The sequence below is a fragment of the Oncorhynchus clarkii genome, chromosome 15, assembly GCF_045791955.1.
Source record: "Oncorhynchus clarkii lewisi isolate Uvic-CL-2024 chromosome 15, UVic_Ocla_1.0, whole genome shotgun sequence".
Classification (NCBI taxonomy): Eukaryota; Metazoa; Chordata; class Actinopteri; order Salmoniformes; family Salmonidae; genus Oncorhynchus; species Oncorhynchus clarkii.
Window position 1 is genome coordinate 17,718,860 of NC_092161.1, and position 26,048 is coordinate 17,744,907.

Genomic DNA, 26,048 nt, shown 5'->3' on the forward strand with positions numbered 1-26,048 from the left:
TGTCGAGGAGGAACCTGCAAGCATTTCATTGGACGGTGTATATACCATGTGTATCCCGTACATATGACTAATAAAACTTGAAACACAAACGCACACCCTTTAGTTGCAGCAGAATTCTCTGGGCTTGAGCCAACCTCTGTGAGATTAGACGGCTCTCGCAGACCTGTGTGAGAGACCGAAAACACACAGTCTTTCTCACAGGTATACACAAGCACGCACATGCATACACAATGAATGTGTACAGAGTACCCACCACATACCCACAGAGGTGTGAAACCACAGGGAATGGAGGAGGGGGCTGGGTGTGTGGGATGAGGGGTGGCTGGGCAGGTGTGTAGTGCTGGGGGACCATTTTCAATTTGAGAATACACGGAAAATAAATTCTGACCCATTCTAAATAAATTATATTTAATTACCACAAAAATTCCATGAGAAACGATAGAATGACAAACCAAATAAATACGTAGGCTACAGCAGCCTAGATGTAGGCCTTCTGTCTGGTGGTGGCAGGAATGAAGAAGAACTGTAGGCTACAGCAGCCTAGATGTAGGTCTTCTGTCTGGTGGTGGCAGGAATGATGAAGAACTGTAGGCTACAGCAGCCTAGATGTAGGTCTTCTGTCTGGTGGTGGCAGGAATGATGAAGAACTGTAGGCTACAGCAGCCTAGATGTAGGCCTTCTGTCTGGTGGTGGCAGGAATGAAGAAGAACTGTAGGCTACAGCAGCCTAGATGTAGGTCTTCTGTCTGGTGGTGGCAGGAATGATGAAGAACTGTAGGCTACAGCAGCCTAGATGTAGGCCTTCTGTCTGGTGGTGGCAGGAATGATGAAGAACTGTAGGCTACAGCAGCCTAGATGTAGGTATTCTCTCTGGTGGTGGTAGGAATGATGAAGAACTGTAGGCTACATGTGTGCACTACGATGGCCCGCTGGAGGCTTGACAACTTTGGCCAACCAGAATGTTGAAAATAAAATCTAAATTCACCAACCCCCTCTTGCGCAGTGGAACCCCGAACGATATGTGAACACTTGGTTATGGCGACACCGTTCTGCCAAGGACATCCAAACCTGAGTGGCCACCGCAAAGCCTGACCCTCTCTGATTGCTGTTGCCCTGCTTGGGATATTTAGAGTATATTAGCTATTGGTTGAGACGCAGGGCCCTTTCTTTGCTTGGTATGTCAGGGTGAGAAATGTGAAATGTGAAATGGGCCAAGTTGAAGGTAATAATGCATTTTTAGGTTATAGTATGAGATGCATGAATGCGCCACACCAAAATCTTCAATGAATTGATAGTTAACCTCTCTGTTTTCTTTATTCTGTAATTGAGTACAGTGCATTCGGGAAATGTATTCAGACCCCTTGACTTTTTCCACATTTTGTTACGTTACAGCCTTATTCTAAAATTGATTAAATTGTATTTTCCCCTTCATCAATCTACACAACAATCCCATAATGACAAAGCAAAAACAGGTTTTTAGAATTTGATAAATACAATAACAATTCACATTTAAATACGTTTTCAGACCCTTTACTCAGTACTTTGTTGACTCACCTTTGGCAGCGATTACAGACTCGAGTTTTCTTGGGTATGATGTTACAAGCTTGTCAACCCTGTATTTGGGGAGTTTCTTCCATTCTTCTCTGTAGATCCTCTCAAGCTCTGCCAATTTGGATGGAGAGCATCGCTGCACAGCGGTTTTCAGGTCTCTCCAGAGATGTTCGATCAGGTTCAAGTCCGGGCTCTGGCTGGGCCACTCAAGGACATTCAGAGACTTGTCCCGAAGCCACTCCTGCATTGTCTTGGCTGTGTGCTTAGGGTTGTTGTCCTGTTGGAATGTGAACCTTTGCCCCAGTCTGAGGTCCTGAGGACTCTGGAGCAGGTTTTCATCAAGGATCTCTCTGTACTTTGCTCTGTTCATCTTTCCCTCAATCCTGACTAGTCTCCCAGTCCCTGCCGCTGAAAAACATCCCCACTGCATGATGCTGCCACCACAATGCTTCACTGTAGGGAAGGTGCAAGATTTCCTCCAGACGTGACACTTGGCATTCAGGCCAAAGAGTTCAACTAGAGAATCTTGTTTATCATGGTCTGAGAGTCTTTTTGGTGACTTTTGGCAAACTCCAAGCGGGCTGTCATGTGCCTTTTTTATTGAGTGGCTTCCATCTGGCCACTCTACTATAAAGGCCTGATTGGTGGAGTGCTGCAGAGATGGTTGTCCTTCTGGAAGGTTCTCCTAACTCCACAGAGGAACTCTGTCACAGTGGCCAATGGGTTCTTGATCACCTCCCTGACCAAGACCCTTCTCCCCCAATTGCTCAGTTTGACCGGGCAGCCAGCTCTAGGAAGAGTCTTGGTGCTTCCAAACTTATTTTATACATTTGCAAAGAAAATTGCTTTGTTATTATGGGACATTGTGTGTAGATTCATGAGGAAAAAGATGTATTTAATTTAGGAATAAGGCTGTGACGTAACAACATTTGGAAAAGGGTAAGATGTCTGAATACTTTCCGAATGCACTGTATATTGTAACCATGTGTTCACGCTAATCAAATCAAAGTTTATTTAGCACTCCAACCATTTATAATACTTATCCAGATCTGTTGCCTAGGCCTAATATCCTACATCACTTATTGTTGTTAATCTTTTATTTGTGATGATGATGATAATAATAATATCACATCTCACAATGGTGCTTGTTTCGTAAAGTTAGATCAAAGCTGAATCAATGTTTTGCAAGATCATATAACAATTAATGAGTATTTTACATAACGGAACCGAATATAATATAATAGCATAGCATACTAGCCTATGACATTACTGTTAGACCAACACACCTCATTTCTGATGAGATTTAAGGATGGTTAGCTGAAGCTGAATAGCCCCCCAAAAATTTGCATGCGCCCAAAACTCAACAGAGCCACTGGGCAGGATATATGCTTTGATTGAAGCAAAATACAAGAAAGGTTCATAGGTTTGTTAACACCATCTGCTCTAACTCAAGAAGATGTAAGTGCGTAGGCTATTCCCATGAAAATGATTGAGATCAATCAAAGGATTGGTATGCAGATACAGTTTCACATTTGTTTATTTTCGAATTTGAGTCATTGAGCAGACACTCTTGTCCAGAGCGACGTACAGTAGTGAGTGCATACATTCATTTCTCTCATTTTGTCTGTCATAGTTGAAGTGTACCTATGATGAAAATTACAGGCCTCATCTTTTTAAGTGGGAGAACTTGCACAATTGGTGGCTGACTAAATACTTTTTTGCCCCAATGTACATACATGCGTACATACATACATACATACATACATACATACATGACAGGCGCTGCTCCTAATCTGCAGCTTTTTTTGCAATGAGAATGCGCAAGGAGGCATTTTGTCAACATCTACTTAGGCATAAATAATTTCAGTTTTTCCGGATCACAAGTATCAACTGTGAATTTACGGATACGAGTACGAATATTATTATGGCCATGTCAGGACACCCCTAAATCCCAGCCCTGTTCCTGGAGAGCTACCATCCTGTAGGTTTTCATTCTAATAATTAGCTGGTGTGTGTGTGTGTGTGTCTCCATGCGCACGCCTTGATAAAGCTGTGTGTAATCCCCCTCGGGCACCTCGTCACAGGGTGGCCGATAAGAGGGCTGGCCCTAGGAGACTCTGAGCAGCTGTCCCTCTCAGCGCCTAACGAGGTCCGCCCCATCACTGCCAGAGGACGTGCTGAGAGTTATCCACACACATGATATAATTTACACATGATTTGATTTAAGTGTGTTCTTACACCCAACTACAACACAGCACTACAACATAGTAAAAAAAAATGCTGTATTATATAGCATCATATTTCTGTGTCTTGTCTCTAGGTGTATTATATAGCATCATATTTCTGTGTCTTGTCTCTAGGTGTATTATATAGCATCATATTTCTGTGTCTTGTCTCTAGGTGTATTATATAGCATCATATTTCTGTGTCTTGTCTCTATGTGTATTATATAGCATCATATTTCTGTGTCTTGTCTCTAGGTGTATTATATAGCATCATATTTCTGTGTCTTGTCTCTATGTGTATTATATAGCATCATATTTCTGTGTCTTGTCTCTATGTGTATTATATAGCATCATATTTCTGTGTCTTGTCTCTAGGTGTATTATATAGCATCATATTTCTGTGTCTTGTCTCTAGGTGTATTATATAGCATCATATTTCTGTGTCTTGTCTCTAGGTGTATTATATAGCATCATATTTCTGTGTCTTGTCTCTAGGTGTGACCTGTGCTGCCTCTCCTTCCGGACCCACCGCGGCCTGCTGCGGCACAACGCCGGCATCCACAAGAAGATGCCCACGGACCCCGGCGGACGGCCCTTCATCCAGAACAACCCCTCCATCCCCTCTGGCTTCAACGACCTGGCCTTTATCGACTTCTCCTGCCGCAAGTTTTCTCACATCGCCCAGGTCAGAGGAGAAGTTATGGACAGAATAATGTTGCTGATGCTCCCAATGCTACTGATACTACTAATTAATATGATTATGAAACTGATACTACTAGTATGTTGGTCATCTCTCACACAAGCAGTTATGTAAAGTACTTAAGTAAAAATACTTTTAAGTATTAGTTTACTATTCATATTTGACAACTTTTACTCCATGCATAATAATGTACTTTTTACTCCATGCATTTTTCCTGACACTCAATAGTACTCATTACATTTTGAATGCTTGGCAGGACAGGAAAATTGTCTAATTCACACATTTATCAAGAGAACATCCCTGGTTGTCCCTACTGTCTCTGATCTGTCAGACTCACTAAACACATGCTTTGTTTGTTAATTGTCTGAATGTTGAAGTCCCTAGCTATCCGTAAAAAAAGAAAATTGTCTGGTTTGCTTAACAAAAGGAATTTGAAATGATTTATACTAACTTTTTATACTTAAGTACATTTAAAACCAAATACTTTTAGACTTTTACTCAAGTAATATTTTACTGGGTGACTTTCACTTTCACTTTTATTTGAGTCATTTTCTTTTAAGGTATCTTTACTTTTACTCAAGTATGACAATTGGGTACTTTTTCCTCCACTGCACACAGGGCCTCAGTCTGCTCTTCCACACTCTAACCTCATCTGTCTGTCTGTCTCTCGAACAGGTCTGGTGTGAAACCAATCTCCGCCGGTCCACCAGCAAGTTCCACCGTTTTGTGTGCGAGGCCTGCGACAAGGCCTTCCCCCTACACTCGGCCCTAGACCTGCACAAGACCACCATTCATCAGCAGCAGCCGTCGCCCGTAGGGGGCGGCCAAGAGATCCCTGCGGTCCAGGAGAAGCCGACAACCCCGCCCCCTCAGCAGGCCAGCTTCCTGGAATCCCTGGGTCTGCAGCACATTTCCCAGGTCAAGCCTCAGCCTTCTGAGGATGAGGTCCGTCAAGCCCAGCTGGACAGTATCCGGGTCATCCAGGTGGAGCCTCCGGACTCCACCCTGCCCCAAGAGGCGGCTTCCACAGCTTCTGGATTTCTGGGCGGCCTGGGCTTGGTGGCTGCTTCGTCCCTGCAGGGCCTGTCCCAGAGGGAGGCCCTCAGCCTGTTCTCCCTGCAGCCCTTCCCCACGGGCTTCCTCTTCCAGTCGGACAGTAGCACCGCTGTCAAGCCTGTCTGTGGCGAGGCTGGCCTGATTGAGCTGGCTGACATCCAGCAGATCCTGAAGGTGGCCTTGGCCGCCCCCGGTCAGATGGGCCTCCTGCCGACACTGGCCAAGGCCCCGCACCAGGGAGTGTCCGGCCAGGCCCAAGCGGCCAGCTGCAAGCCCATGCCCCCGCTGAAGCCAAAGCCTATGGTGGCACCGCGCTCCAGCCCGGCTGCCTCCACGCCACCGCCGCTCCAGAGCACCCAGCAGGCTTCCCTGGGCTGCATCAGCCCCAGCCTGCCCCCGCCGCCCAGCCAGCTGCTCAATATGCCCCAAGAGTCTTCATCATCATCATCATCATCCTCCTCTTCCTCGGGCAGCCAGGCCTCCCTGGAGAAGATGCAGATGGAGGCGGACTGCATGGGCGATGCCCACATGCCCAACGACTTGACGGAGCTGCAGATCAAACAAGAGGAGGGCCAGGCGGCTGGGGGAAAGAAGGGGTCAGGAGGGGCCAACCGCGGGGGTGCTAAGGCATCCTACCCCTGCCGTTTCTGTGACCAGGTGTTTGCCTTCTCCGGGGTGCTGCAGGCGCACATGCGCTTCCACCTGGGCATACTACCGCACCAGTGCAACATCTGTGACTACGTCGCACCCGACAAGGCCACGCTCATCCGCCACCTGCGCACGCACAGCGGCGAGCGCCCCTATGTGTGCCGTGTCTGCCACTACCCTTTCACCGTCAAGGCCAACTGCGAGCGCCACCTGCGCAAGAAGCACATGAAGAACACACGGAAAGAGATTGAGAAGAACATCAAGTACGTCTCGTCAACCACCACCCAGGATCCTTTGGAGCTGGTTGCTGCCGGCGACACCGCCTGCCGCTTCTGCGGTGAGGATCTAAAGAGCTACCGGGCTCTCCAGATCCACCTGCGCACCCACAACGGCTGCCAGCGCAAGCCCTTTGAGTGCCGGCGGTGCGGGGCGGCTTTCCTGGCCAAGAGGAACTGCATCCACCACATGCTCAAGCAGCACCCAGAGGTGCAGGAGCGGGAGATCGAGGAGCACATCGCCACCCTTCTCCCCGCCATCACAGCCTCCACCTCCAGGGCCAGTCCCAGCAACCCTCTGGCTCTCAATGGCCTCACGCCCAACCCCACTGCCACCCTGCAGCCGGTCAAGGTGGAGGATCTCAGCATCTACTCCTCCTCTGGTGACCTGGATCAGCCCTTGGACTTCTCCAACAAGAGCCGCGGGACAAGCAGCACTGCGGGTAGCCTGACCGGGTCTCCTGGGATCAAACTGGAGACGGTCAGCCCAGCAGCTTACGACTGCTCCATGGAACCTATTGACTTGTCCATCCCCAAGAACCCCAGCAAGAGGCAGAAGACCGACACCACCGCTGTTGCCCCGGTGAGCGTGGAGCGCAGAGAGATCAAAAAGGAGCTGCCCTTCCCCAGCGTACTGGACCACCTCCCCTCAGCCCTTCAGCTGGACAAGAGCACTGAGGAGAAGCTGACAACCCCCCAGTCTGGCTCTTACCAGCTCCCCCCAGTGACCCCCTCCCCGTTCCCCATTGGCACCACCACAGGCCGGGCGCTCCGTCTCAAGCCCCTACTGCCCAAACCAGCCTCTACCTCCTCATCCTGCTCTCTGAAAGAGCTTCCCCCTTTGGCTTCCATCGCCCAGATCATCTCCTCTGTCTCGGGGGCTCCAGACCTACTCAAGAGGGAGCCAGATAACAAGGCTCCTGCCGCCCTCAACGGCCTCCAGACAGAACCGGACCGTCCAGCTGGGGGTGACAACAGCTCAGAAACATCGATGGAAGAGCTCCCCCTAGAGGGCTTGTCCAGAAAGCGCACTAGAAAGAAGCCAGTGAGCCAGGCCAAGACTATGGCACCTGCCTGTGTGTCCACGCTCGAGCAGAACACAGGCAGCGGCTTGGACCTGGAATCCAGTGGTGAGTTCGCCAGCGTGGAGAAGATGCTTGCCACCACCGACGCTAACAAGTTTAGCACCTACCTGCAGACGGGGGCGGCAGAGCTGGGAAGGCGGAACGAGGGGAGACAGAGCCCGGGAGAGGAGAAGGAAGAGAAAGAGTCACCGCCTCAGTCTGTGCCGCCCCAGTCCAAAGGAGGGAAGAAGAATGCCTACTCCAACTCAGTGCAGAAGATGACCTGTCCCTTCTGCCCCCGGGTCTTCCCCTGGGCCAGCTCCCTGCAGAGACACATGCTCACACACACTGGTGAGCCATCGGGAAACACACACGCGCACACACACACATACACACACAGCTGGCTGAGACAGATTGGATAACTCCCCAAATACCCAACACACAGCTGTCATAATAAGTCATGTTGAAATACTGCGTAAATAGACAAGTCACAACGATGCAATGATACCTGGAAGATACTGTTCAGTAATGTAGAAAAACGTTATACAAGATAACTCATTCATTTCTTGGAATTGTACTATTAATTTGACAGGTTTTCTAAAGGGTCTAACTGCGTGCATTTTGCATATTTAAAACTTCCTGTGGGTCCACAACATGTCCCTAATACTTCTTATGTGACGTTCAGTCTTCTCTAATGTGCTGTCGGCTACAGGTCAGAAGCCCTTCCCCTGTCCCAAATGTGACGCCTTCTTCTCCACCAAGTCCAACTGTGAGCGCCACCTGCTGCGCAAGCACGGCGTGACCAACCGCTCTCTGCGCCGCAACGGCCAAGTATCCAAGAACGGCGATGAGGGTTCACACGACAGCGGAGGTACAAAACTGTATTGTACTGTATTGTAGTATACTGTATTGTAGTGTACGGTATTGTAATATTCGGTATTGTACTGTATTGTAGTATGCGGTATTTTAGTGTACGGTATTGTAATATTCGGTATTGTACTGTATTGTAGTATGTGGTATTGTACTGTATTGTAGTATGCGGTATTGTAATATACAGTATTATATTGTAATATATGGTATTGTAATATTCGGTATTGTACTGTATTGTAGTATGCGATATTGTAATATACGGAATTGTACTAATTGTAGTATACGGTGTTGTACTATACTTACTATACTTACTATACTTATACTTATAATATATTGTACGGTATTGTAGTATACGGTATTGTACTATACAGTATTGTACTGCACTGTACTGTAGTACTGTACTATATTGCTATTCTGTAATAATCTATTTGTAATTTGACGGTTAATTTTGTGTTTTTTTTCTAGAGAGTTCCGAGAATGAGCAGACTGCAGGAGAGGTTTTGGATCTGAGCAGCATGGACCCTGATCAGAAAGGCGACGCATACGAGTCGCCAAACGCAGACCAAACACCAGACTTTGCTGAGCAGCTGCTAGGGGAGATGGAACCGCAACCTAGCAACAACAAAACCAACAATAATTATGAAAATGAAGACTATGACGACAATGATTCACAGAGCAACAAGAGCTTGGACCTCAACTTCGCCAGCAAGCTCATCGACTTCAAGTTCTCGTCGGATGGCGAGCAGCCTCAGACCTCCCTGGGTGGAGAAAGGGTGGTGGTGGCCGAGCCGGAGAGGGTGATGGACGTCCAGCAGCAGGACCAAGAGTCCTCCAAGTACACCTGCAAGAACTGCAAGAAGAACTTCCGCTACGCCGCCACCCTGGCTCGCCATGAGAAGGCTCACCTTTGTGAGAGTGCACCCCCCGAGGAGGCTTGTGGAACGGAGGGGACCGGGCTAGGCACAGAGCTCCCTAATGCTACTACAGCCACCACTGAGGAGGAGGATCAGGAGGAGGAGGGAGAGAAGGAGGCTCCGGAAAGCGAGGGAGCGGGAAGTGTGATGGACAGCGGCTCGGAGGAGGAGGAGAAAGAGAAGGAGGAGAGGAGCGATGAGGAGGGGGGCTTGGCAGAACCAAAGAACGGAGAAGGAGAGGTGGGAAGAGGGTCGGGAAGCAAAGCAGACAAGAGGAAGAAGATCTGTAACGTGTGCAGCAAACGCTTCTGGTCACTGCAGGATCTGACCAGACACATGCGCTCGCACACAGGTACTAGTTAATGCTATTGTTGTAGCTTTACTTTCTTTAAAGATATTCATACCTGGCCCTGCTCTTGTGTATGTGTGACTATTGATCTACCTGTTTATATTTTTATTAAGGCGAGAGACCCTACAAGTGCCAGACGTGTGAGCGCACCTTCACCCTGAAGCACAGCCTGGTGAGGCACCAGCGGATCCACCTGAAGCCGCGGGGCAGCGATGGAGCTGATGCCAACGGGGCAGAGGCCCCGGCCGGAGACTCGGCTAGCGAGGAGGGAGAGTGCACCCCAACCAGCACATGTCCTCCTTCAGAGAACGAGAGCGAGGGCACTGGAGTGGCCAGGGAGGGAGCTGAGAAAGAGGCCCCTCTACCAGGCTCCACATCTCCGGACCAATCCCTGTCCACCACTGAACCAGCCCAGTCTGAGTCAGCTACGGAGGCCGTGGCTGAGCTGCTCATTAAGCCAGCCTCGGAACCAGGCTCGGAACCTGTTCTGGACCCATCTGTAGAACAGGCCTCGGACAACGTCTCTGAACTAGCTGCTGTAGAATCAGCCTCAATAACAGCTAGTACTACAGCCACTGAACCAGCAACAGAAACCCCCAAAGAATCCTCCACAGAGTCCCCCACCCCACAGCCCTCTGATGTAACCCCAGAGAAAGACCCAGAGGGCCCATCGGAAGGCTTCATCCAAGGCCTACTGGAGATCCACACCAAGCCTCCCCGGGAGTTCATCCTACCTGCCGGCGAGGCTCCCTTGGTGGGCGTGGAGTGAGGGAGCCCCAGTCTCTGGTTCTCTTTACGCAGTGGACCGCTGTATGTGCCACAGTGCCATAAGATAGAAGTACCCCCCCCCCAATAATGCAAGACGATGAAATCAAGAAGAAACACCTCGTTTCTAAGTGCCTTACTACTTCTATTATTTTATTTTTTTTGCTATATCTTTATCTACAATTATCTACGGAGGATCTAATTTTATAGCTTTTTATGATGATTACATCATTGTTTTTGGAGTCTATATAGAAATGACCTTTGAATAAGCAATAAATGAAATCTCATTTACCATGACAGATTTATGACATGATCAAGTGTGTGACAGACGTAAAATAACCGTTATTGTGTATTGAAACCACAGTCGTACCTTAAAAACAATGCAGAGACTGAGTCAGTTCACAGCAGTGGAGATAGTCACTCATGTAACTGGAAACACCGCTAAAGCAGACAACTGTCAGGCTGTCATAAAGGTGTCCTGAAAAAAGACTGGCGTTGTTCTCTCTCCTTCGTCTTGATTTACTCCCTCATCCCTGATTACCAACGTCCACAGTCTCTCTTTTTGTTTGCAGAATACATGAATGAACTGTGACGTGATTTGGTGTGAGGGGACAGGTGACTCAAAGAAAACAGACTTGACAATGGATAACCTGCCGCAACCAAGAACTCTGCTTTTGTCTTTGGTTTTTAACATGCCCTCTTCCCATAGGCTCTCTCTCTTTTCAGAAGTAATATGGGCAATATTTGCCTGAACAGTGTGTTTTTTCAGAATCATTCTCATTTAATTCCATGTGCGTTGACCATGTTGCATTTGGAGTATTCTGTGTGTTATTCGTTCAGGTGTCGGTGGGGGGATATAAGGTTTTTGCGTAAATTGAGCTTTTCCTGAACAAAAGGGCTTGATATGTGTATCTCCCCCATCTCTCACCGTCACCCTCTAGCGTTCCTAGAAACCTCTCTCGGAGGTCCCATGTTGTCTGTACTACCACCAGTGTGTCGAGCTTGTGTCCACTTTCCCCTCTTCCCTAGTGGCAACTCATTTTCTTGCCGCTAATTTAGACGTCTTCCAAAAGGACTGTCACTGTGTTCTGAAAGCCTTACCTGTGGTTCTGCTGGGTTATTTTATATGCAGAACTCACCTCGTGCTCTAGGTGGAACACTACTCAGTTTTGTCTACTTTAACTTTAGTCGCCCTGCTGCCTCCCGTTTGGGCAATACCCACCACCCACCTCACCCCCCCCTTCCACCACCCACCTCAACCCCCCCTTCTACCACCCACCTCACCCCCCTTCCACCACCCACCTCACCCCCCCCTTCCACCACCCACCTCACCCCCCCTTCCACCACCCACCTCACCCCCCCTTCCACCACCCACCTCACCCCCCCCCCTTTCCACCACCCACCTCATCCCCCTCTTCCACCACCCACCTCACCCCCCCTTCCACCACCCACCTCACCCCCCCTTCCACCACCCACCTCACCCCCCCTTCCACCGCCCCCTTAGCCCAAGAGTATATTTCCGAGGTGGGACTCAAATGTCAATCATGTCACCTTGCAGGGCTGAATTTTGTAGAAATGTATTTCCTTTTTTCCTTCTAATTTTCTATAAAGAAACCTCAGAAGCAAACATATGAAACCTCATGGCGCACATATGAACTGTAAGACGCAGGCAGCATCGGCTGGAGGCTGACGGACAGCCACAGAGCAGAGAGCACTGGACTAGTCAGGCGCCGCCGGACAACTACCCATCTGGCACTAACATACAAACAAACCTACTACTACTAATACGACAATAAACGGCTAAGCAATCAGAGAGAGAATGAACCGAAGTGAATTTCTGAGCTGTGTTTGGAACTTCAACGTAACACAGAGTATTAAGTGGGGGGGTGTTGACAGGTGGCGAAGCTGCTACTCCATGCAGAAGACTGTCCTTTAGTGGCTGTACCCCGGTATCTCCCCCATCCCAACCCTGCTCTCAGGCACTGGGAAAGTATTGGCAGACTAGAATGCAAAATGCAATCCTGTCCTCAAAAAACACTGTCAAGGGACTCTGCTTCTCTCATTTGTCCCTGTGTGGGTGTATGATTATGAGTCCCATAAGAATGCACATGGACTGTTTTATTGTATTTATTTGGAAACCCAGTGAGGGGTGAAGAGATGTGACTTGAGGAGAAGCCATTTATGATTACGACATGGATGCTGCAGAGAATAATGGATTCAAATCCACAAAATGGTCGCCCAGCATCGGCCTGGAACTTCGATTATCACTATTGATTCTAAAGCTTTATGTACACCGTTGTACGTGTTTTATAGACTATGTGGATACTTTTTCTTTTTCTTTTTTAGTTTGGCAAAGATTTTTTTTTCTTCTCAGATATATAAATATGTATAAAACTGTGAAATTAATTGTGTATAATGGGTGAGTTTTAGGTTAGTTTTGCATGTAAACCTTTTGTTCAATTAAGGATTTTATTTTTTTCTCTCGCTCTCAGGGTCTTTATAAAATGCATATTCAATACTTAATTTTCCTGAGTTGCAAGAAGTTCTTCCAAGTCATGATTTTATTTGTAATGCTTAACTGTCAATCACTACATTTAGCACTTGATTGTGAACTCAAATCAGGAGAACAGAGAAAATGATGTGCTCAAATCCTCGTGGTTGAAAGCGTAGTCAAGACTATTTTCATCAGCATTCTTTTTGAACAGTATACACATAAATAAGGTGTTTTTCCTTCTTTTTTTTGTCTCCTTTTGATTCTTAATTTTTATCCCTCACTTAAAATTTCTGTCACCCTTGACCATATTATCCTCTCTCATTTTGAAGAGGAAATCAAGTCGTGACTCTGTAAAAAAAAAATGAAAGTGGCTGTCTGTCACTGTCTGACGTTCTGACCCGTTGTGAAAGGGAACGTTGCGCCGCTGCTACGGCCACACCAGAACTGACCAGATGAAAGGACCTGGATCAGAACTTTCAATGTTAGCTACACTGCTCCCTCCCTTCTGGTATTACGGCGCTTCAGAATCAGAAATGTAAGCTGTTCTGTATTGAAAAAATGAAAGCAATAAAGATATATTAAGGAAAGGTGTGAATCAAACTGGCCTGGTGGTGTTTTTTTGTCTTGCCCAAACTGACCGATCACTGGTACGTGTTTCACACTGTGGCCCAGTACACGCTCTGCTTGCACAACACATCTGACAACAGTTGTGATACCACAGTTTTGTCCTTAAACAATTACACAGCTGTTTTGGAGACACCTCACAATGATTTATGTATCACAAAAATATTGGTTGTGTCACAACCATGGTGTAAAGTATGTGTACAACCTGATTACTTGGCATCAAGGTTCAAACTGAGTCAGGCCGAGGTACTATATGTTGGGCTGGCCTTCTTACACATCCACCATAGTTGCTTGAACAGTGTTGGAAAGCATGTGAACAATGTGAAAATAAAATATCCAAGCCAGCCAGCATATTACAGTCGAGTTAGCCCTATCCTATACTGTGAATCAGGCGTGTGTGTCTTGTAATCATGAATCCATGAATGTACGGCGCAAAGTGACTATACTCAGTCAGCATATTCACCCAAGCCCAAGTTGTTCCCAAAAATGTATTACTCTGTCTAGGGTTGATCCACAAAATGAGTCACTTTTTGGGTAGTGTAAATTTTTTGGGTAGGTCAACATTTTTGTTTTCTTTCACCTAATTTTAACAGTCATTCATGACCAGCATATGTTCAACTGAATAAAATACATGTTTTCCCATCTCAATAGGCAAAATTAAAGAAATTATATTAAGTGCCTATTAATTAAGGTAACCGGGTTGACGCTTTTATCTTAAATCAGTCATATGTGGAACACGGAGGGGCAAATTAATGCAAGCTTAACCATTTTTTTGTGAAAACATTTCTAGCCTATCTGGGTAACAGGGTTGACGTGATATGCTTGACCCCCTCAGCTTTTCACTACAAAACACCACGCACACCTCCAACTCAATCATGAAGTTTGCAGACGACACAACAGTAGTAGGACTGATTACCAACAATGACGAGACAGCCTACAGGGAGGAGGTAAGGGCCCTGGAAGAGTGGTGCCAGGAAAATAACCTCTTAACCAATGTCAACAAAACAAAGGAGCTGATTGTTGACCGCAGTGAAGAAGGTGGAAAGCTTCCCAAGTTCCTCATCTTACACACATCACTGACGATCTGAAATGGTCCACCCACACAGACAGTGTGGTGGAAGCGCAACAGTGCCTTTTCAACCTCGGCTGAAGAAATTTGGCTTGGCCCCTAAAACCCTCACAAACTTTTACAGATGCACACTTGAGAACATCGGACTGTATCACAACTGCACCGCCCGCAACCGCAGAGCTCTCCAGAGGGTGGTGCAGTCTGCCCAACGCATCACCAGGGGCAAACTACCTGCCCTCCAGGACACCTACAGCACCCGATGTCACAGGAAGGCAAAAAGGACATCAACCACCGGAGCCATGGCCTGTTCACCCCGCTATCATCCAGAAGGCGAGGTCAGTACAGGTGCATCAAAGCGGGGACCGAGAGACTGAAAAACAGCTTCTATCTTAAGGCCATCAGACTGTTAAATAGCCATCACTAGCTGGCTTCCACATGGTTACGCAACCCTGCACCTTAGAGGCTGCTGCCCTATAACACAGACTTGGAATCACTAGTCACTTTAATGTTTACATACTGCTTTACTCATCTCATATTAATATACTGTATTCTATTTTACTGTATTTGAGTCAATGCCACTCCAACATTGCTTGATCTAATATTTATATATTTCTTAATTCAATTATTTTACTTTTAGATTTGTGTGTGTTGTTGTGAATCGTTTTACGATACTGCTGCGCTGTTAGATACTACTGCACTGTTGGAGATAGAAACACAAGCATTTCCCTACACCCGCTAAATATTTATGTGACCAATAAAATTTGATTTGAAGAGTAGAACAGGGTTCACCTTATGAGGGTTTCCCAAACTCGGCCCTCGGGACCCCAAGGGATGCACGTTTTGGTTTTTGCCCTAGCACTACACAGCTGATTTAAATAATCAACTAATCATCAAGCTTTGATGTGCTCAAAGGTCATGAAGTTTTGACTGCAGTCGCTCTTCATCACCTTTATCCTGCAGTCATCACCTGCATGGTGGGAGGCTTTACTGTCAACCAATCATTAGAGGGTTTTTGTGTGACCCATGCAAACATGACTTAAGACGTGACTGAAACAGGAACTTTCCCACAATTCATGTATTTTTTATGTATTTAACGTTCACTTAACTAGGCAAGTCAGTTAAGAACAAATTCTTATTTATAATGACGGCCTACCCCGGACGACGCTGGGCCAATTGTGTGTCGCCCTATGGAGCTCCCCCTCATGGCCCGGATATGATGCAGCCTGTATTCAAACCAGGTACTGCAGTGATGCCTATGGCACTGAGATGCAGTGCCTTAGACCACTGCGCCACTCAGGAGCCCCTGAGTTTTGTCTACAGTCGGTTGCTTTCGCCTTACCACTCAAACGAGCCCACTCTCTCTGCCACAGTTTGAAGTGTGACCCTGCAGAGTCAGGATGATGGACAGATGCCCGGCCCCCTAACAACCAACCAGAGACCAGGGCCCCAGGTGTGAAAGGACAGATTATGGCCCCTGGCCTGATAGGGTCCAGCGGAGAAAGGGTTGCCTACAGCAAAGGTTAGAAAGTTGGAGTTTCTCTCAGAGAGAGGTCTGTGAGATGGGGTGTTAGTCACCGACAGGGAATTCGTAACAATGTTCAGTGTCGGCTAGTGGGTGATGTCCTCCAGTACCTCTAGAGGTACACATTTTTGTTATAGTCCTGGACAAACACTTCAAATCAGCTTAAGGGCTTGATGATAGTTGAATCAGATAAGCTTCTACCCCCAACAGTATACATTTTTATTTTTGCCCAGACAACACATCTAATTCAACTACTATCAAGCCCTTAAGTTGAATGAGGTGTTTGTACGGGGCTCCTACTCTGACTCTTTGAGGATACGGCCCCTGCCTTTACTGTTACTTCACTGTAGCTGGTGACTGGTCCCTGATCTTGCTTGGTCCGTGAATCTATAATTTAGTTTTATTATTTTTGGAAGAAAAAAAATAACATAGCTGGGCATATTAATGTTATAAGCAATTTTACATTACTTTTCTCACTGCAAATTGTTTATAATTAGCCTTTAACGTTACATTCACTAATAAAATTGACAAAATTTCAACTCTTAGAGCCAGGCACAGTAATCAATCGAAGATTGATTCACACTTTTAAAAGGTTATTTAATGTTTGAGCAATGCCAGAGCATTGCGGTTTGTTTGAATCCAGGCCCCTATGCAGTTATTACTCAAGTAACTGATTAGTGTATAATTAGTAATTTAATTGATCAAATCGGTCACACACATGGTTAGCAGAAGATATTGCGAGTGTAGCGAAATGCTTTTTCTTCTAAATCCAACAGTGCAGCAGTATCGAACAGGTCATATCTAACAACAAAACCTAATACACAAAATCTAGTAAAGGAAGGGGATAAGAACATATAAGTATAAAATATATGGATGAGTAGTGACAGAGCGGCAAGATGCAATAGATAGTGAAGGTGTCCTGGAGGGCAGGAAGTTTGCGCCTGGTGATGCGTTGTGCAGACCACGCAACCCTCTGGAGAGCCCTGCGGTTGTGGGCAGTGCAATTGCCGTACCAGGCGGTGATACAGCCCGACAGGATGTTCTTGTGCACCTGTCAAAGTTAGTGAGGGTTTTCGGGTGACAAGACAAATTTTTTCAGCCTCCCGAGGTTGAAAAAGCGCTATAGTGCCTTCTTCACCACACAGTTTGTCGATGATATGTACACCGAGGAACTTAACTTTCCAACTTCTCCACTGCTGTCCCGTCGATGTGGATAGGGGGTTGCTCTGCTTCCTGAAGTCCACAATCATCTTGTTTGTTTTGCTGACATTGAGAGGATACTTTCCTGGCACCACACTCCCGAGGGCCCTCACCTCCTCCCTGTAGGCAGTCTCGCCATTGTTGGTAATCAAGCCTACCACTGTTGTCGTCTGCAAACTTGATGATTGAGATGGAGGTGTGCATGGCCACGCAGTCGTGGATGAACAGGAGGGGGCTGAGAACACACCCTTGTGGGGCCCCAGTGTTGAGGATCAGCAGAGTGGAGATGTTTCCTAACTTCACCACCTGGGGGCGGCCCGTCAGGAAGTCCAGGACCCAGTTGCACAAGGCGGGGTCTCAAAATTAATGATGAGTTTGGAGGGTACTATGGTGTTGAATGCTGAGCTGTAGTCAATGAACAGCATTATTACATAGGTATTCCTCTTGTCCAGATGGGATAGGGCAGTGTGATGGCGATTGCATCGTCTCTGGACCTATTGGGGCGGTATGCAAATTGGAGTGGGTCTAGGGTGACAAGTAGGGTGGAGGTGATATGATCCTTGACTAGTCTCAAAGCACTTCATGATGGCAGAAGTGAGTATTACAGGGCGATTTAGTTCAGTTACATTAGTCTTCTTGGGAACAGGAACAATGGCGGCCATCTTGAAGCATGTGGGGACAGCAGACTGGGATAGGGAGAGATTGAATATGTCCGTAAACACACCAGCCAGCTGGTCTGCGCATGCTCTGAGGACGAGTATAGGGATGCCGTCTGGGCCGGCAGCCTTGCAAGGGTTAATAACACTTAAATGTTTTACTCACGTCGGCCATGGAGGAGAGCCCAGTCTTTGGTAGCGGGCCGTGTCGGTGGCACTGTATTGTCCTCAAAGCGAGCAAAGAAGTTCATTTGTCCGGGAGCAAGACATAACATATTAGTTCACACTGTAGTAAATAAAAACCGACAGCATTTTCTCATCTCCACTTTAATTTTTCTGTTTTCTACATCAAGATGTACCAGTCTCCAAAATGAACACTTCACTTACATACTCGGCAGAGAAAAAACAAATAATCATTCAAGTTTGTGACAATATCACAGAGAAAGAAATCTACTTGGGATCCATCCATTCTCAAATGGTCATTAAAAAGCTCAGTGAAAGAGGGGGGTGCGATTTAATTGCAAAAATGTTGTGTTTACATAAATTTGACAGTCCAGAGACCATTTAATTGCCTAACTGTGTCAGTGCCTAACAGTTAGTCCAGAGTCCCTCTCATAAGTTACTATGAACAGGCTATGATACAGTAGTAAATGTACTGTGCCTCTATAATGCACAAGTAGTAATCCCAGACAAGTCAAGAAATGCAGTATAAAAACCCATTAGCCAGGAATAAATTATCTTTGCAGTTCACTCATCTGTATTCCCCAGTAGATACTGTACACCAGTGCTGGACCTTTATTCAGATTGCAGTCTTACAAAAGTAAAAAAAAAATTGAATCCTGAATTCATACTTGTACTTGACGTAAATCGATTTTGGGAATATGAAGAATGCAAATGTAAAAATAAAATAAAGGCACATTGAGGGAAACTTTGACAGTTCACCATATCCTCATTATGTTCACAGAATCATCAAAGATGGTTGAACGTTGCAGTGCACTACCAAAAACAAGACTTGAAACCATGCCTCCTCTGTGCCACCATGCAGAGGACAACAATGTGACAGAAACCCAAATGTGCAGATCTTAAAACGGTGCAAAACATAAAACAAGTAAAAAGGGGGGTGTTATCCAGGACACCAAAATTAACCATCACTATTCTGCCTCAAAAGATATTCACAGGTGAAAAATGATGACAAGGCAGTCGCAACAAAACAGAAAGCTAGAACAAAAACCCGGAACTGTATCATCTCCCACTATCATTTACCCAGCTCTAAAACCAACCACTTCCATCCACCATCCCCATCCTCCCTATGCTTCAAGACATGCATCTTCGCAAAAGCACACTCAAACTGCATAAAATGTTTCTTCATCACAACACCTCTGTGATAACGCTTCTTTTGACAGAATAATTAACAAATGGGACCGTTTTTTGTGATGTTTTGTCTAGTTTAGTGGTAGAAACCAGTCTCTTGTGAAGAGGACGGCACTTGGTTCCGTGGTGAGAGAAGACTGTTGCCTTTCCACGGCTGGCAAGAGGAGGTATGGCTGTGTCAGGTGCCAAGCGCGAGTGACAGAACTGGGCAGGGGCCTGGTCACTCGTCCGAACCAGCCGTGCGCTTTTGTGTCCTCTTGCGGGGAGACCGTTTGGGGGAGGCCTTGTCTAGGGAAATGAGAGGAGAGTTTTAGGAAATGTTTGGAAATGGTTTTAAAACGGTCACTCTTTGGATCAGATAAGCAGATCAAGAAATACTTTTTTCATAGGCCAAGTCTAAAATCAACAACTAGCCGCACCCTGTAGATCTTTAAGGATTGGATGAGTTTAAGCAATATGGTTGAAGCTCCACAGACCTCGTTGCTATTACCCTATTGCTTATATCCAACTGATCCTTTCAGACCTATGAGGAGTATCTCAGGGTAGGAGCTAGGGATTTGAAGTCGGTGACCATAGCTATTACACCCAAGGCTAACATGAACCAATGATTGAGATTGCATATTCAGAAGCACTAATAATTACATTCACTGATGATTCAGAGGAAACGTAAGAATTTTGCTCAACCACTACTCTACAACTGCTCGCTCCTGAGAGAAAAGGAAGCCTCACCTCGCCGACTCTGCACTGTAGACGCAAGGAAAAAGAGAGGAAGAGAGAGAAAAGTGTGAATGATCCCATGCAGAGAGAGAACAGCTAGTTTTGAAAACACCAGCTAAACACAGAAAACTCAAGAGCCTTTAGCGAAATACACCCTGAGATGACAACAGGCATCTATGAAACACTGCAATGTTATAAAGCTATAGAGAGAAACATAGCAAGGAGGGGGCATAGCAGCTAGGATGCGTGTTACTGTCCTCTTAAACACACATTTCATGAGACACTGTCACTTAAATAGATTTTGAACTGGTACTCAAGCAGGCCAATCTAAGTTAGACCCATATATTTAACTTTACACTATTAGTAACCTAGGCAGAGCTGTTGAAGGTGCTGGCACCCCTGGAGCTAATGGCTAGCATAAACAGCTAGCTTCCCCGTGGCTACTAGCTAGCATAATGTCCTTTGGTTAACGGCTAGCATAAACGTCCTGTGACTAATGGCTAGCATAAACAGCTAGCTCCCTCGTGGCCACTAGGTAGGATAATGTTGAGTGGTGTAGTGAGGACTTACTGATCTGATTAAGGGTCTCCTGGGGAATCCAGCTCATGTCCACGTCGTTGTGGCTGGACGTGCCCATCTCCACCTTAGCAGCTGGTCTCCTCCTCTGCACGGGGGGGGGGGGGGGGGGAGGGAAGAGACACACACAAAAGGAAGTTACTAAACTGACTTCCACAGAAACCAAACTCTAAAACGATCTTGTATAGCATAAACCCCTTTTCAGCATTTCCCCTCAGTCTTCTGAAATGCTCTAGCGTGGGTTAGAGACGAACTTCCTCCATTCAACATTGAAACACAATCCTCAAAACTATCCACCACCCCCATAACCTTTCCAACAGTCTTCTTTTCTTAATTTTTGACCCAGTAGTAGTAGTGGAGCACTAAATAGCTGAAACTGAACTCGCCAAAAGTCGTAAATTGGCACTTAGTCTCCCTCATTCCCTGTCTACCTCAATGTTCATCAGAAAACTGGTGTATTATCTCAAATCCTTTTCTCACCCTGAAAGAACGTCAACTCATTAAATAACAACCACCTGAACTGAGAGAATCCCACCGTTGAATATGAACAGGCATCTCCTAATTAATTTCTCTCTGGACTGCTATCTACTGTCATCTCTACATTAGGTGACACTTAGTGCTGAATATTCTATGCAAATCTTGTCATGGAGCATTGCCTCAGCAGAAGTACATCTCTCTCTCTTTCGGTCTTCGTATCATTATCGAGGAAATAACACAAACAAAGGAATGATATGCTTAATTCATCGTCTTTCCGTCTCCTGCATCCAGTGGCATGGGCATTGTAGCTTTACCTTTCTGGACTCCAGCAGCTGATGAAGGCCTACCACCACTAGCAGGCCCAGACCAGACAGGAACACATACATGAAGATCCTGAGGATGCAGAAGAGAGAGAAGAGTTAAGACACGCTGCACCAACACACACCCCTGGTATGGCAGCCATTCCCAATAGAATGGTTTCATTTAGCACTTCTGAATGTCTTCCAACACAGGGCTAGTTCATATGGCCTCACGTCTCTCCATCCAGTCCATCCTCTCTCTCGGTGATGGTCACTGTCTGGTTGAACACAGCATCCTGGAATGTGTTACCCTGAAAGAGAGAGAGGAGTATGAGAGAGAGGTATGAGAGAGAGCGAGAGGATCAGATATCACCTCCAGTTGGTGAACTACGACCCCCCCCTTTATCTTCTTCGGGTTAATCTGAAAGTTTAACCTCGCATGCAAATAGTGGGCAGACTTCAACCACACACCATGAGTTAAACTAATTTCCTAATATAAAAACAATTGCCTAATGAAATATAGATAAGGAAACTGAGAAACCAAACCCATGACCATTCTTGACATGCAATCATTTGTGAAAAAGACAAAAAAATGGCTGACTAAGCTGAGGCCCACTCACGTTGCCGTCTTTGTAGTTGAGGTTGATGACCAGGCCGAAGGGGCGCCCACCCATGGGCTCGGCTGGGATGAAGGAGTACTCAAAGGTGGCCTGGCGCCCAGCTGGCACCACTATGCCCAGCTGCAGGGCTGTGAAGTTCTGGATGTAGAACTGGAAGTCCTGTGGGTAGCGAAAGGATGCGTCCAGGGACTCCACCACAAAGTTGTCACTTCCCTTGTTGGTGAAGCCCATCAGGAACTTCACAATGTCATTGGCTGGGAAGTCTGGAGGCAAACGCCAGGAGGAAGAGCAACAAAAGACTGAGTGGTGGCGTGATGGCGAATTTGAAGCATACACAAACTTGTCAGAATATTAAGAATTCCCTTTCATTCAAATCATTTAGCACATACTTGTTCTTTGCAATAAATGCACTCAAATATGGAGGTTGAAACATATTATAGACTAAGCATTGTTGCTAAGTAAATCGATCTCCAAATACAAGTCAGTCTTAGCATTAAAGTGAAAAAACACAGTTAAAAACAATCATAATGACAAAAATGAAGTGCAAATTCAACATGCAGATAGATATGTTGAGACGAGCCCCAATCTGTGCCCGTACCCCTACCGTCTCCCTTGACAAAGAGGATGGTGGTGTCAGCATTGGGGGAGGCATTCACTTCTCCTCCTACGGCTTCCTCCTCTTCTTTTTCTTCCGTCTAAAATATAAAAATTAGACACTATTTTTTAGATGAAATAAGCAAGGACTGATAGGGCCCATGTTAAAAAAACTAGGGAGGCGGCTAAAAGTAGCCTAATCTCTTACCAATTCTGTGTTTTCATCATCTTCAACTTCGGCCTCATCATCCTCATCCTCTGTGTTCACATCAACATCATCCACAGCATCTTCATCAGCTGCCTCCTCATCCTCAGTAGCATCCTGGGCTGCCACCAATGGCCCTGGATTGATTGTAAGGAAGTACATTGATTAAAATCTCACCAAATCATTTTTTTTGGAAAACAAACTTGTCAAAATAAAATATTATTATTTCCACACCAGGGCGCTTAGTTACATAGTTAATGTTGTATCAAGGGATTAAAACAGAGTTCGAACAAATATGTTATTCATTACAGTTACAGGCCCTGGGCCTAACAAACGTAATTACATGTTTTTTTCTTCTGTTTCATATCGCAAGCTTCTAAGACACAAAAGCAAAACACTGATTGCCAGGCTTTGCCAACAATAGAGGGCTTTTCTGTGGCCAAGTTCTGAGGCTTCTTCTCCTAGCCCAATAATGGACGTAAAGGAGCCTAATGTTACTCCTTATTGTCCAAGGAACTTACATGATCTGTTTATAGGCAAAATGGCCCTGGAAGCCAAATCAGCCAAAAACTCAATCTAAACGTAAATCGAGTCTTAATTACGGTTCTAGAAAGCAAGTAGGCTGGTAAGGAAGGACACGTCAGTCTAGTTAGGTAGCACACCGTTAAGTATAAGCAAGACTCACTATTAAATTATATTTGCAATGAATAGTTACTAAAAAAAAAACGTGTAGCCAGTATCAACATCAATAAAACTACTAATTGGCAAAGGAAGTAGCTACTATGTCCTACTAGCAGAAAATACAATTTGCACAAAAGCATGGAGTGGCCTTCCAAAGCTAATTTAACTAGCTATTGTAGCTAACTGTGACTGATGGCCAATGCGGTTTCTCTTTATCTAGTTAACCTAAGTTCAGTTCGGTACTCACCTTTCATGATAATCATTGCCGGGAAAGCTAGTAATACCAGCAAAAGCACTTTAGGTAGAAATTGTACCATTTTGAAGGGAAATCCGTACGCCTCCTTCCCGGTGAAATATTGCTTCACTAAATCTTACAGCTCCTTCCGACTGCTAAATTGAAATGCGCATGTCCACATCCGGGTAGCGTGCCAGATTCAAAATATACATGTTCCGTCGAAGACATTAGAAAAGGAGGAGAAAGAATCCCGCTGGTCATCGTTTTATTTCCATGAATTTACAAGCTGCTAAAAAAAATCAAAAGGTACTCTCGATGATATTGGGTATTAAACAACACAGTTATTAAAGATCCTATTCTCATTGGAAACATGAGAAAGATATTTTTGCAAGAAAAGACTTGGGTCATGGAAGTAGATGGGATTTGAGTAGTCATTAAACGTGCCAAAGAGCTGATGCACCTAAAGAACCTTAGAGAAAAATAGTTGATGAGAAAGCTTGACAGTTTTCTAAAGAAAAGATAATCTATCTCAAGAAGAGGAGTGTATTTAAATCTTTACTAGAATTAGAACAGCTTTACACAGACTTGGCAAAGATCAAGAGCAAAATGGATTGAAGAGGAGGAAACGCTCATTATTTTTTTTTCACTTGAAAGAGAAACTACAAAAGAAAATCTATAACTGTACTCAAAATGAATGATGTGTTATGCAAAGATTCCATTACAATATCAACATTTGTCAATTCCATTTATGAAAAACTTTACAACTCACAATTTCAGGAAGATGGTTGTGAAAGCTACATTTGGAAGATGGTTGTGAAAGACACATTATGTCCCTGTAATTGAGGATGATTTCCACTCAGTTTGCGATTCACTTGTGTCTATTGAAGAAATTAGAGAGACTCTGAATTCAATGACAAATGGGAAATCACCTGGCCCTGATGGCATGTCAGTTGAATTCTATAGACAGTTTTGGGGGTTACTAGAATACCCTATTTTTAATATGTTTCAAGATTACATTGAAAAGGGTGAAATGGTCTCCACTATGAAACAGGTCCTTATTTCACTGATTCAGAAACCTAATAAAGACCCTTCTGTCATTGACAATTGTAGACCAATTCCTTGATTAAATATTGATTACAAATTGATTGCTCTGGTTTATGCCAAAATATTAAAGAAAGGAATATATATTATAAATGAGACTCAAACAGGATTTATGAAGGGCTGCCACATAAGCTCGAACATTCGTTTAGTCTTGGACCTTCTACATTATTCAGATGCAATTGATGCGGTTGTCTTATTTTTGGACTTCTGTAAAGCCTTTGACACAATTGAACATTAATTTATCTTTCGGTCTCTTAAACTTTTTGGTTTCGGTGAACATTTTATCAAAGTCATTTGCATGTTTTACAAAGATGTAAATAGTTCTGTGTTACGAAACCTTAATACATCCAAAAGATTCAGTATCAACAGAAGTGTACGACAGTAATGCCCAATTTCGGCATTTTATTCATTTTGGCTGTGGAACTTCTATCTCTTGATATTCTGAATAATGCAAATCTGCATGGCGTAACCAATTTTAACAAAGAAATACCAATTTCCCAACTGGCTGATGATACTACTCTTTTTTTAAGAGACAAAGACCAGGTCGCCCATGCCCTTAATGCGATCACTGCATTCTCTATTGCCTCAGGACTAAAACTGAAGGATTCTAAATGTGAAATCTTATGTCTCTGATGACAAAGAAATATAAAGTATTCCTGTAAAAGACTGTGTTGAATATTTAGAAATACATCTGTCAAAAAAACACTTAGTCAGACAACATAGGAATTTCTCTCCGAAAATTAAGAAAACCAAGAATATATTTCATCATTGGCTACAAAGGGATCTTTCTATATTTGGGAGAGTGCTTCTGTCCAAGGCAGAGAGACTGTCTCGCTCTGTGTACCCCTCATTATCTTTATTTGTAAATCCCTCTACCTTGACTTCATCTGGAAAAACAAGTCTCACAAACTAAATAAGTCAGTCCTCTCTAATAAAATAACTGAAGGAGGTCTGGAAGTGTTGGATTTTGTTGACATGAATAACACTTTCAAGATCAATTGGTTGAAAAGATGTTTAGTCAATACTGAATCAATTGATTTGGTATTTCATTCCAAACAATGTGTTTAATACATTGGGAGGTCTTCAATTTTTACTGAAATGTAATTATATCCTGAAAGATTACCCACTAAATTGGCTAGGTTTCACCAACAAGCTTTAATGGCCTAGAAAATATGTTTCCTGCACAATTCT

The 26,048-nt window shown here is 45.0% G+C and overlaps 2 protein-coding genes across 7 annotated transcripts in view; one reads left to right on the forward strand and one right to left on the reverse strand.

The window, feature by feature from the left end:
* Positions 1 to 13,510, forward strand: part of LOC139366994 (ras-responsive element-binding protein 1-like) — a 76,527-nt gene extending 63,017 nt beyond the window's left edge. For 4 of the 5 annotated variants that reach the window (XM_071104832.1, XM_071104836.1, XM_071104834.1 and 1 more), the window contains 5 exons: positions 4,271 to 4,460; positions 5,151 to 7,869; positions 8,204 to 8,389; positions 8,854 to 9,654; positions 9,765 to 13,510. In XM_071104832.1, the coding sequence (XP_070960933.1) occupies positions 4,271 to 4,460; positions 5,151 to 7,869; positions 8,204 to 8,389; positions 8,854 to 9,654; positions 9,765 to 10,420 (4,552 nt within the window). In that variant the 3' untranslated portion in view covers positions 10,421 to 13,510. The remainder of the gene's footprint in view (positions 1 to 4,270; positions 4,461 to 5,150; positions 7,870 to 8,203; positions 8,390 to 8,853; positions 9,655 to 9,764) is intronic. The other variant, XM_071104835.1, reaches the window with a different exon arrangement.
* Positions 13,511 to 18,737: 5,227 nt separating this feature from the next.
* On the reverse strand, positions 18,738 to 23,935 carry LOC139366995 (translocon-associated protein subunit alpha-like). 2 transcript variants are annotated; one of them, XM_071104838.1, is made up of 9 exons: positions 23,769 to 23,935; positions 22,844 to 22,977; positions 22,646 to 22,736; positions 22,042 to 22,304; positions 21,656 to 21,732; positions 21,437 to 21,515; positions 20,640 to 20,733; positions 20,082 to 20,096; positions 19,324 to 19,640 (listed from the first exon to the last, which is right to left on the reverse strand). In XM_071104838.1, the coding sequence occupies exons 1-9, from the start codon at positions 23,836 to 23,838 to the stop codon at positions 19,573 to 19,575; spliced, it is 891 nt and encodes a 296-aa protein (XP_070960939.1). In that variant the 5' UTR covers positions 23,839 to 23,935; the 3' UTR covers positions 19,324 to 19,572. The 2 variants fall into 2 exon arrangements, with proteins under 2 accessions (XP_070960941.1, XP_070960939.1); XM_071104840.1 differs by lacking the exon at positions 20,082 to 20,096 and having other exon boundaries at positions 18,738 to 19,640.
* Between the last annotated feature and the right edge of the window lie 2,113 nt (positions 23,936 to 26,048).